This window comes from Pezoporus flaviventris, unplaced genomic scaffold, assembly GCF_033815535.1.
Source record: "Pezoporus flaviventris isolate CSIRO_AGI_PZ_B2104156 unplaced genomic scaffold, CSIRO_AGI_Pfla_v1 ptg000015l, whole genome shotgun sequence".
NCBI lineage: Eukaryota > Metazoa > Chordata > Aves > Psittaciformes > Psittacidae > Pezoporus > Pezoporus flaviventris.
The window spans coordinates 7,321,994-7,334,523 of NW_026892563.1; the positions used below are offsets into that span (position 1 = coordinate 7,321,994).

General features: G+C 41.3%; 1 protein-coding gene across 24 annotated transcripts in view; it reads right to left on the reverse strand.

Annotated features, from left to right (window-relative positions):
- The window catches only part of DMD (dystrophin), a 1,205,254-nt gene that overhangs the window by 72,770 nt on the left and 1,119,954 nt on the right, over window positions 1–12,530 (reverse strand). For 20 of the 24 annotated variants that reach the window (XM_061453343.1, XM_061453346.1, XM_061453349.1 and 17 more), the window contains one exon: window positions 2,419–2,480. In XM_061453343.1, coding sequence (XP_061309327.1) covers window positions 2,419–2,480 — 62 coding nt within the window. Of the gene's footprint in view, window positions 1–2,418; window positions 2,481–8,967; window positions 9,079–12,530 lie in introns of those variants that run through there. The other 4 variants (XM_061453359.1, XM_061453361.1, XM_061453357.1 and 1 more) reach the window with 1 other exon arrangement.

Consider the following 12,530-nt stretch of genomic DNA (forward strand, 5'->3'; position numbering starts at 1 on the left):
ATCATGATATACTGACATGTATAGAGAGCTACATCACACAGTGCAATTATTCCCTATGGGCTAAGTGTAGGAGTTGGAAAATTGAAATGAAAACTCTTGACAGCATTGAAGTACTTGGTCTCACTTTTTTACATTTACCTGGACTCCAGAATTCATGTTTTCTACCACATTTTTTAAATGCATATATATTAAACTCTTTACTGTCTTCTTGATATGAATGGGAAGAAAAATTTGAATCCTAATATCAGGTAAAATAATAGGATCTAATGAGTATGCAATACAAAAATGAACTTTAATATCTTCTCAGATAAAATATTACTGCAGTCTGAAAAGATTTCAAACATCCCATTATTACCGTTTTAACCTGAGGCAAAGCAAAGCACTGAAAATACATCAAGGGTTCTGTTCAAGACTAAACGGGTTATGCTTGTATTATGCAATTTGTATGAGAGTTAGGCAATAATGACTACACCCAGTTCAAAAATAAAATAAAATAAATAGGTAGGTTATTCAGTAGCACTTTTATCAGAGCTTCACCCCATGTGGCAGTGCACAAAGTATGACCTTGTCTAATCTGTTTTGTACAAGTATATGAACGCCTAAGTTTACTAACAAAATTGCACATTATGTAGCCTTTGCTAAAGCCAGTTTTGTTTCCACATTACTATTTGATCTCAACCCCAAGAAAAATAAAATTTTCCTCTGAAAAGGAAAACAGCAGGATTTTATAGCAAAAAAAAAAAAAAGCAAGCTAAACAAGACCTGCCTAAACATGTTCCTTCTTTATGCAGTAAGAAAAAAGAATATCTTGAAATCTTGACATTTGGGCAATACTCATAGCAATAAAACTCAGTTAAAGTAAATGAAAACTGACTTCAGCAGTCACACATCTTTTGAACTCTTGACCTGAACCTATCAGGATACTTTTCTCCCTTACATATAGTTACCTTTTCACATCTTAATATTCAAGGGTGCTCTAGCTGAAACAGGGAAATACCAGAAGAAAAGCAGTTGCAACAGGACATCAGGTCTGACCAACAACAGTATGAGAAATAACATGCAAGCTAAGGATCAAAGAAGGCTGAGGAGTCAGCACGGTTCAATTAACAGGCAACTGTTTGAAGATCTAGCTGTATTAAAGGGATGTCTGCATGTGCAATTATTATTTGTCCTGAACCTTGTAAACCACTCTTTAAGAGCAGAAATATAAAGGACACAAACAGGGCAATATAATTAAAAGGCAAGTCAATACTTGTCTGATTTTTCATTTGGTGAGCCTGAAATTAACGATCTTATATCCCTTTTTGACATATGGAGCTGTATTCTGGTTAATTTTTAAACAACTTGCTGTCACAGTGCTAATACTCCAAGGAAAAAATCTTCTCACTGCCTCATTCTATTTTGCCATATAATTTTTCTAAAATATTTTTGGTACGCGTTTAACCACAGAGCACCGTAGAGATACCTGAGTTAGCTCAAAATAGATTACGCAGGTATAATTAGAGTCTTTTCAGCAGCTAAACTGGAGTTTAGCAGGAGATAATTTAAGCTATTTTTCACCATGGTAAATAAGCCTCCACTGAATGTTAGATTTCACTGCCCTACTGCTCAAACTGGCTCATTTAAAGCGTGTGCTGTATAGATGTAGCCTCCTTTATGAATGCAGCATATTCACTGATATTTCTTTCACAGAAATAGCTTAATTTTTATTATACCCTCTATTATTTATTAACACAACCATTAAAAGCAAAGAGTAAGCTATTAAATGTCTGCCAAGCAGCCTATACTAGAGCATGGATTAACCTATTTTATCTTATAGATGGGCTTCTGTTAGTAAAATCCAAAGCTGCTAAGAAAATAAATAAAAAACCTCCATCAGAGGGGCACATCTGAAGTCATAATAAGCATGCAATTTGGATATTCAAAATGACATCACGACAGCTGCCATGCCTTCCAAGTATTGAAAGTGCTTTAAAAATAAAGCACTGGTAATGCAGTTTGGCAAATTGCTTCAATTGGCTCCCTACCATCCAAAAGTCAACATTAGCAGCAGCTTGGTTTGATTTTTTCATCTGCCTTTTGTAAAGTAGATCAGACAGTGAAAAGATTCAGAGTTTCTTTTTTGTTCTTTTCTGTCACAGACTTCCAGTAAGAGTTTGCAACAATGCACCCAAATTACGCTGTAAACTCGGTGCACATTCCAAGTGCGCTAACTGAAATACTATTTTTTCCACTCTATGTTTGAAATGTGTTATTATGCCTTACGCATTTCCCTTGCAGAAAATGTTAACCTTGATAAAAGCACTGCCTCTCGCTTTCACTTAATTTTGTCTTACTACTCCTGGAAATCTTTGCCTAAACAATCCATTCAACTGGAAAAAAACCCAACCAACCAACAGTCTGGTAGAGGTGTCTTACCTAAAGACTGGTAAAGCTCAGTCATCTTGGGATGATCCCAGCAGGTCGTTTGCGTCTCATGGCTACAATACAAAACGTGAAAGTTAGTCAAGTAAAATTTCTCTCTCCATCTCATTGTGAATGATTCAGGATGCACATCAAAGCATGGTGCTGGACAACTGCTGCAGCCTGAGCTGCTCTAGCAGGGGGTCTTAGTAGTGGCAGACATTAATTAATTAAAAGTAATGCTAATATTAAAAAGACAGCAAGTATTCAGATAGGCCATAATGTTTTGGGGAGTCTGCAAGCACACCGATCTATTCTTTAAAACTTGTTGTTTTGTACAGATCACTCTCTGGTTCCTCCAAATTAAAGAAGCGACATTTAAAAGTGTTTGATTCTTGAAGGTTTTTTTTTGGAATTCTAACCAGATACTGAGATCTGTGTTATTTTCACCTGCTTTCCCCTATGTGTTCCATGCTTTGCCATATCGTCCTTTCGGTCCAAAAATCTGCACTAAATTCCCTATACAACAGCCCACTGATCCACCACCAGCGTACACCACTTTTCAGGCCCATGCGTTCCAGCCCCCTTATCAGTGGTCTCTTTTAGCAAAGATTATTGCTGCCTGGGACTCCCAGGCCCTTGCCCTTTTCCTGCAGGTCCCCATGCCATGTCAGGAGGCAAGAGCTGTTGGGAAGCCAAGGAAAAACTAAAGTGGGGTTATGAAACGCTGCACTATGGCTAGAATGTAAATTGGACAGTCTCTGCATTGAGGCTAGCAGTCGTCAGCTTTGCAACACAACATGCTGCCAAAAGACAAGCAGTGTGAGAAAGCCAACAAATGAAGTGTTAACAGGCATAGTAGCAACTCATGTCTCCTAAGGTTACACATTTTATGTTTGTTTTTTTTTAATGACAATATAGCTAACATGATCATGTTTCCATTAATGTAGCAAACTTGAAAGAAAATTCTCATGTAGCAAATGAAGTCCTGTCCATTCAGTATTCAGCTATATTAAAAGACAAGAGTGAGTATTCATTAAAAAAATAAATCTGGAAAGTTTATGTAGCACACAGTTGCTGTCAATCACATTTGCATTTTCCTTACTTAAGACATCCTAGTTCCAATAACACACATAATTTGGGAGAACAATGCAGGAGAGCAGGACCTGGTCCACAGCACTGCACAGCTCCTGAAGCACACACCTTCCAACTCCAAGAGAATGAACCATAACCTAGCCATCAGCTGAATGCACCTGTACTCCCAACTGTGTGTTGGAAGACTAGTACAATCAGGTTGTTTTTGATAACAAACAGCCCTTGAGGTCTTTTTGAGGCAGCAATATTCACAAGTATACCTTTACCTTTCACATGCTAAGACAGGTAAAAATTTCAATTACTCACTTCAACACCACCCCTACTCAAGGAAAAAAGAAAATCGTGACATATTTTCTCACTATGATTTAATTTTGGTCTTAAAAGACAAGCTATTTGTTTGATTCATGTGAATACTTTACTGGCCTAGTAACCTCTGCATGTTCAGTAGCTTACTATATATAATGTGTCCAGATTTTGCTCTGTAACTGCAAGAATGAAAGGGATCACAAGCACTAAGCATAAGGAAAACATGCTGCCTTAGCGCTGCCCTAGTTGAACATATGCTTTTAAACAAACCCTGTTTCACCAGCCTCAGCATCCCCTCCCCTTCCTAATCCCTGCTGTGGCTGAAGGCAGTGAAAGGGGGAGGAGGACACTAGAAGAGCAAAGGCAGTCTTGGTTTTTGCTCTGGTAAAAGAAAGAAAAAAGCATCCTGCAAAGGAAGGTGCATTTAATCACTCAAAAATCTCAGCCCGGCTTGTTTTCTTAAATGCAGAAACGGGGTAGCTTCAAGTGAAAACCTGTGGTTCTGAGCCACCTGCACCCGATCTCCTGCATCTCCTGTCACACTTGGTATGGGCAGCTTCTGCAGAGAAAACGTAGCAGCAGCAGCTTTTGCCATCCTTTTTCATATTTTGAAGAAAAACAGGAGGAGTTTCATTTGCACACTGAATCCCTAAGAAACTTGGCTACCTGAAGCCTCTGCTTACACAACAGCAGCCCAAAGGCAAAGAGGAAGGGAGCATACTTATCACAGAAGAACCCTGTAGACAGAGATGTCAGGATTCAGATGAACAGACTGCAGACTCAAATAAATATTCAAACCCACAGATCTTGGACTGCAGTTTGTTCGTTCCCAGTGTCAGCCCCAGATCAGCAGTTCCACAGGCATGAGCCTGGCTGCCCTGGCTTGCTTCCCCATGGACAGGCAGCCCCAGAAGCAGGGGATATTTGAACAGCAACTGCCCCAAGGTTTGTATGCCAAATCCAGCAGTAAAAGTGAGGAAAAGAACTTATACATCCCTGAACCTCTGAAAATTTCCCTATGAGACTAACTTTGCAACCCTAGATTGTTCTTTGGTGAACCAGAGCACTTCAGACTCCAAAGCTGTTAACCTGGTAGCCTTCAAAGGCAGAGAGTCCCCATTAAAATATTTAAAAGCCATCAGATATCTGGTAAAGATCTATCTATACAGGATTATGGAATCCCATGCTGTGTTGGATAGAAGAACACAAGGATCATTTTAAACACAGAAATCTATTATGGCTAGTCACTAATCAACATTACACAGATGAGTAATTTATTTTTATTCTCATTTTTTTATGGTAAGGCCTAACCATATATCCATGGATTTAGTGTGCATGGATTAAGCTTATGGCATTTACTAATCCCCCTGAAACTACATAAATGCTTTTCCTAAGATCTTGTAAATAACATTTCCACTGCCAAAGAAATATTGGACTCCAACTGTTTTCAGGTATTTTTAAAACTAGTAACCCCAAACCACTAGGTGGACTGCTTTTCTTTCACAGTCTAAAATTAATTCTCATGGAGATGTACATTTTGTAAGGAATTATTTGCTTTATCTGCAAGTGACAGAGTTTGCAGGGCACATACCTTTCCCCTCTATTCCCTCTTTTATTTATAAACTTAGTTGCAACTTAGAGGAAATACCTCTTTCTTCAGGCTATAAAAGTTAAGTCAGTAGGGAACCAGTCCTGCCCTTGTCACCTTCCCAGCTGTGATTACCCGTGGGGCAGAGTGACCTGCATCCAGCTGGTCTGTAGCAGATCCAGTGATGGACTGGGGAGCCATCAGGATACTTCTGCACCCTTGCAAGGGAAGACAAGGGCTTTCAAGGGAACTGAGCCTTGGTCGCTGTGATTTCTGAAGAGGTTGGGTGCCCACACAGAGCCAGGGCAGCTTTTGCTGGTACTTTACATGCAGAACAGAAGGCTGCAGCTATTTCGCTCCAGCTAAAAAGGCACTTGCCTCTCAACTGAACATTTTCAGCTCAGAAAATTATCAACGATTCTGCACACCAGGGCAGCTCCAGGAAAGGTTAGATTCCATTGAGGCTATTCTTCATAAGCCTCTTTGCCATTTTCAAAGGCCATTTAATTGTGAGCTTTGGGGTTGAACCGGTGGGGGAGGATTTGTGTGTATGCCCTTATTGTGAACACAGTCTGAAGTGAAATGCCAGCTCAGCAGTTTCAGGCAGCCTCAACCACACTTGGGAATGCTGTAGCATCCTTAATAGATCTGCAGCAGAGCATCTGCCAGAGTTTCAAACTCCGGTGAACAAGGCTCTTTACAGTTTGCAAGTCAGAAAGACAGGAAAAGTGTAGTGCAAGACCTCTTGACTAAAAGCAGCTAAAGCAGGGCAAGAATATATGGAGAAACAGTACTCAAGATGCTTTTCCAATGAACCATCAACATAAAAAGACATCAGTGCACACAGCCAATAGTTTTGCAATATTGCACAAGCTCAGAGGATACAGTTTTCAATTTGGCTCTACATTTAGGTCAACTAAATTGATCACTAGCTTTTAAATCATGGACATTCTGCAACAAATAAAAATGCAAGTGGGCTCACGTGCCATATTTCCCTCCTCCTCATCTGACTTAAGCTGCAAAGGAAATTAAAACCAGGGCCTAAAAAGGAAAACAGCAGCAATGGATAAGGATGACACCTAGGTGCTGGTGTGACTGGCACGCTAAATACACTCATAATTCAGTGGGATGAAAGCAAAGTCTTCACTTAATACATCCTTTGGGAACTGCAGGACCACTTCATTAAAGGATGATTATATTATATTAGCAGGGATAATTTTTATGTGGGGAATTCTGTCACACTATGCCTGCGTGAACTCCACTGTTCCTGCCAACGGCAGAGATTTGTCTCTCATCGCTGTCGGTTGAGCCAATAACACAGGACTGAAAACCTGACATCAAGAGATGATATCCTAACAGACATGCTAGCTGATTTACAGTTCCCTTGTTATAACTTGATCAGTTTAGACAAAATACAGTTGCTTATCTTCCTTCCTTTTATATTACTTCTGAGCAACACCAATAGCAGGGGGAGTGGAAAGCAATGTTCCCTCTACCACCCAAACTCCTGCACAAATTCCCCCTCTAAACATTCCTGCATAAGACAAACTGAAACTTTTGCGAACCTTTTAACTGTTTCTGATTGCACTTTTTTTTTTTGTTTCTAATATATATCTAGGATTCAGCCTCATGTGTATCGCCTGCTCAGATCCAGAATCTAGAATTTTAGGCTGCAACTGCACAGCCCTTTTTTAAACTCTTACATCCTTCCTCACTGGTGATACCAGAGCCAGTTCTGCTGCACTTCTCCCCTTACACTTCATTAGAAAATGCGACATGAACTAGATGTGCATGTGCACAGAATAAGAAATTCTATCAGGCAGCAGTAAATAGTTACATATACTTACGAAAACAACCAAATTACAGTATTTTACAAAGCACTGAACTGAACCATTTTCAAACAACACAATTTACATTACCTCTCACCTTTTTTGGCTTTAAGATGCAGAAAATATTATTCCAGCCACCTTATGACTGTTGTCAAAAGGTCAAAATAAACACGATGGAGTTGTTTGGATTTTACTAAACTAACCCAAACACAATTGGAATTGTTTGTGAATAGACACTACCAATCATTTGAAAGAGAAACGTTTTCAACAGTAGATGACACTGACTGCAAGGATGACCTAACAGTTGTCTTTTTACAGTGTTTCATTAATTCCTTAGATAAAACAAGTTACTGTTATGGAACGTATTAGCAATGTGAAAAGGTGGCACTCCTTTGTGCTTTACAAAGGACTACTGTTTTCATCTGTAAATCTAGAGAATACTGCTCTTTGAAGAGATTATTTCTGTTTAATCCAAGGATCAGTGTCTTTTCAGCAGGAATTTGACTTCAGCATGTTTTATTGGCTTTTTCAAGATTTATCAGAGTGCTGAAGGCAGGCACCAATACATATTAAAGTTTCTTGCCGATACTAGAAATGAACAGGAGAAGGGCAAATATCAACTACCAAGTACCGAGTAGTAACTCTTTTTGCTCCCCTTGATGTTAAACATTTATTTTGCACACCCTGTCGCGGGCAAAGACTCCAGCCCAGTGGCTAAGGCTTGGAGAGCCTACTCCTCCCCCCCCCCCCCCCCCAGCTGTCACTCTCCACTGATCTATTTGTTTTTCAAATCCTATCCTCTCCACTTCTGCCAAAGCAATTTCACTGCAGGGTCTTGTCAAATCCAGGCTCAAACAGCGACGGCCTCGAACAATTCCTTAGCCCTGAAAGGTCAGAGATCCTACACAGAACCCTGTTTCTTGTTTTCTCAGCATACCCCTGCAAATACTGCTGCACTTCTCAGCCCAACTTCAGCTGAGGTTGGGGGCCGGGGATGCTGCTGGTGGCCCAGACTTCGCGGTATTTTACAGTAACTATTAAGAGGCAATATAGTGCACCGTATAACAAGAAATATAGCGCCTGTAATGCAACAGCCCAGAGGAAACTCCCAGTTTCTTCTGCCTATTAACTTTTAAGATTATTTCTAAGCATGACGTTGACGGGAAGAGTAACACATTTCTAAGCACGTCTGTTCTCGGGAATTCCGCCGAAGTTCACGCCTGAACCAAATTACAGCACACGCTATGTGCTACGCAGGTACGGTTGGTTTTACAGCACTGCGTTTCCCTTCAGAACCTGAGGGGCAGCGAGAACCGCCAGCTCCCGTCCCGCGGGGGCCGCGGGCACCAGCCCCTCCGGCACAACCGCTACCGGGAGGGCTCGCCCTGCCCTGCCCCGCCCGGGTTCCTGTGTGTGCGATCGCGCTCCCTCGCCATGTCCTACGCGTTCCAACTAGGGACATCCCGCGCGGAACTACAGCCTCCCGAGAGGGAACGGGCGCTCAATCAAACGCCGTTTCGAGCTCCCACGAGAAAACTGGGCAACGCGTTGACCTTTCCAGTGGCACGAACGCCAGGTACTGCCGCTCCGCGGCACGGTCACTGAAGAAGACGGGTACCCGCCACGCTACTCCCCGCCTACCGGGACCACTACGAGCGCTCGACTCCAACACCTGAGAGCCCCGGAGCCCCCCACCCGCCCGAAGCCGCCGGCACCTGCCGCCCCGCGCCCCCCGCAGCCCCTCACCCCTTGAGCTGCTCCCTCATGGCGGCGACTGCTCGGCGGCCCAGCGGAGACAGAAACAGCACGACCGCCCAGCGCCACTGCAGCCGCCCCGCCGTAAGGGCGGGCAGGAGGGATGGAGAGAGAGAAGGGGCGGTATTCCCCCGCCCTGCTCCGCCCCGGTGCCGCCTCGAACAGCACTCCTCTTTATCCCCAGGGGGTGAGGGGGAACCTCGGCCCATTATCTGCTTTCACCCAGGCTGGGGCGGCTCTTCCAGGGGCGTGAGGGAGGCCTCCTCGGGCTTTTTGTGTTTTGTTTTTTTTTTCGGGGGTGTGTGTTTGCTCCCCTAGGGAGCTGGGTGTGCTCCGAGGCTGCAAGTCGGTTAGCCTCCAGCGGATTTGGGAAGGAAACTTAAACTGAAATAGGCACCGAAGCTGGGATGAATTTGAAATGGGCTTTCACCTGTCTTTTTGTCTTGCAGCTGTTAATTTCGGCGCTTAAAACGCCGAGTGGTTTATTTGTGAGTGAAATCAGGTAGTCTCGTTTCGGAGGGCTTGCCGTGGCCTCGCAGGGAAGGACGGATGAGCTGCTCCCCTGGAATTGCCAGAGCAGAAGGAGCTCCCGCCGAGTAACTGGCACAACGCTTCTGTGTATTAATTCCTGCTTAATATTCAGTACACAAAGGAAAGCTAACAATCTCCTTTTAGTGCCACAAGCATTCCAAATCAGGGCAGCGGGTCTCCTTTTGAGCAAGCTTTACATCTCTGTCCTTTATTCATCAAAATAACCCTGCCTAGAGAACTGAGTCCTTCATGCAGCTAAATGGTCTTTCAAGCCTTACAGATTGTGCAGTCTTGGGGAAGCCACTCAAAAAAGGTGCCTTTCAGATGTACACAAAACCTCTTTAACTTTACACTGGGAAGACAGGGGCAGAGAAGTTGGGAAAATTCATCTCTCCCATAGTTTCTATACTAAAGGAGAACCCGAAGATTGGTTTCCTGTTACACAGGTGTCTGTAGCTACTGAACTTGGCAGGTTTTGTCATATGTACCAGAATATTTAGGGCTCACCTTAATGCTCCAGGTAGCTATGTCACATGCATTTTAGGAAAAGCTCAACAAGCAGTTCAAGGAAAGCCCACTCTTTTTTTTTTTTTTTCTAGAAGCATTAAAAGTGTAAGATGATCAAGTTTCAGCCCCTTAGGCCCTAAAATGCAAATATAAAACTTAATGGAATTAAATGTTAAATTCTCATAATTTAATTTATTTTAAAAGGTCTAATTCACAGTTTTCAGTTACCTTGGATCTACAACTCTACCCACATGGAAGGAAAAAAAGGATTCATTTTTGTGTAAACAGAAATCACTACATTAAAATTCATTAAACTGAGAATTTTCCATTTACTTCAGTGGAGCTGTAACAGGCTCATTGTTTTGAGGTGACTGAGCTGGCTGAAGGCTGTCAATTGTGTTACATCAACAACCCCACCTTTCCCCATCTGTAGCTAAGTTTTAGGAAGTGGGAGAGCTCTCTTTAAGCCTTTAGAAAAGGATGTTTAGCACATTACTCACAAGAAACCTCATGGCCTATCACAAGGAGAGAACAGCTGCCAGTGTCACACAAGGGGACTTGGGGTAGCTGGAAACCTGCTGTTTCACAGCAAAAGTGCTTTGTTTTCCTTTGAGAAGTGTCCAGTACTGATACCGCTGATACACATTCCTGCAATTTTCATTTTTTCTGGAATTGCCTGGTCTGCCTTAACAGAAGGTTGGTGCTGCTATTATCACATCGGTCTTCTTTCCCATACAATAGTGCCAAGTAATAAGAATTTAAAAACCAGTCTGAATTTCTCATACTTTGCATAATCTTCTTTCTCCTTGAGTTACAAATAAAGCATTGTATTCAATTAGACTCACAGCAGGTGAAAACCCCAATTAGTGAATCCATTTTCTTGGCTTTTTTCCCCTACCTTACACCCACACACCACTTTCCTTTTTACCTCTTTAAAAAAGAATAAAAACCAATAAAGGGGAACTCTGAGTCATTCCTCAATTGAAAAGCAAATTAACCCTTTGATCTCCTAAATCAAACTATTACCCGCTTATGAACATCCACAGGAAAACAAGAATGTTGAAGGATTAAGGAATGAAGGCCTATGAACTTTATGATTTGATTTTATGAAAAAAAATCTATTTAATAAAGTTCTGATTGTTGTCTCCAAATTTACAAAAGCTTTTAGCTGTTTTGACTGACCTCAAAATTGTATTTTTGCTGTACAATGCACTGAAGTAATACCACTACTTAATCCAACTTACTTTTAAACCACCCATAATTTATTACAAAAATGTGGGGGTTTTTTTTGCAGTGTAAATGGTTTCTGTATTTGGCATTTGTAACTGAAGCCAATCTTTATGCCATACTTAATTTTAAGCCATTTATTTGATAAAAGAGAGTCTTCTTCCTGTAGAAAATAAAACAGGATTACAGAGCAAGCAGAATTTTAATTCCCTATGGTACTTTTCTTATCCAAGGGCTATTCAGCCAACTTGTGCACCTACACAGAGACCTTAATCAAAAGGAGAACAGTGTCTATTTCTTTTATGCTGTAGGTTTGTCTTGGATTATATCTAATCAAGGTAACTGTCTCTTCAATATTTAACAACACCAGGAACTTAAAGGGAATCACAGCCCCCTAATAAATAATACCCCCAAACTCTTTCAGGAAAGAATAAAAATAGATGAAAGTGGATGCGCAGGGTGTCTGCAGTCCAAATGGTTACTGGAATCTGTGTATTTGAAAAACCTAATTTTTCAGTTTTAATATGTTCTTTTCAGAATGTTGTCCCTTTTCTATGAGGAAAGAGCCACAGACATACCCGTATTGAAAAAATAATATGAACATAAAATAACTGACTTCTAAACAGAAATGCTTGAGTATAAATCTTCATAAGTTTTACATAGATTAGCATCACTGCTCCATGTTACAGACAGATATGGAAAACCAAACACAGAAATAGGTAGGGACTTGCCTAAAACTGCTCAGTAGGGTAGACATTAAGGGTACAAGCTTGCTTCTAAGTTTAGCACTTTACGAGTTAGAAAACTAGTGAATAATTTATTTAGTTTTACTGTCATTGAAAGCAAAGATACATTTTCCTGTTAAATAAGTAAGTCTTGCTTCCATAGTTTTGTAAAGTGCGTAGCCCTCCTTCTAAGTGTGGCTTTACTATTTCTTAGTTATCTGTGTAGTGGATTAGCAAGCACTTGCCTTGCATGTAAGAAGATGTTGTGGTGCTCTGTGTTGGGCTGGCTAATCCGTTATGCTGTTTGAGTCTATTTTCTTTTTCTTGGTATAAATAAATATTCAGAATCGCTTGGGGGAGTAGGATGACACTTTTCTGGATCATCTGTCTTAAATATGCTCCAAGGGCTGATACCTCCAGGATTTTTTTCTGGTATTTGTTGATAGCTCTCTCAGAAGAGCCAAGAAGAGAATACTGTTTTGGATGCTGCTGGTTTGGGGTTCTTTTTGGCTGTTTGTACATTGCCACTGGAAGCACATTAAAATACTGTAAATGCAATGAAGA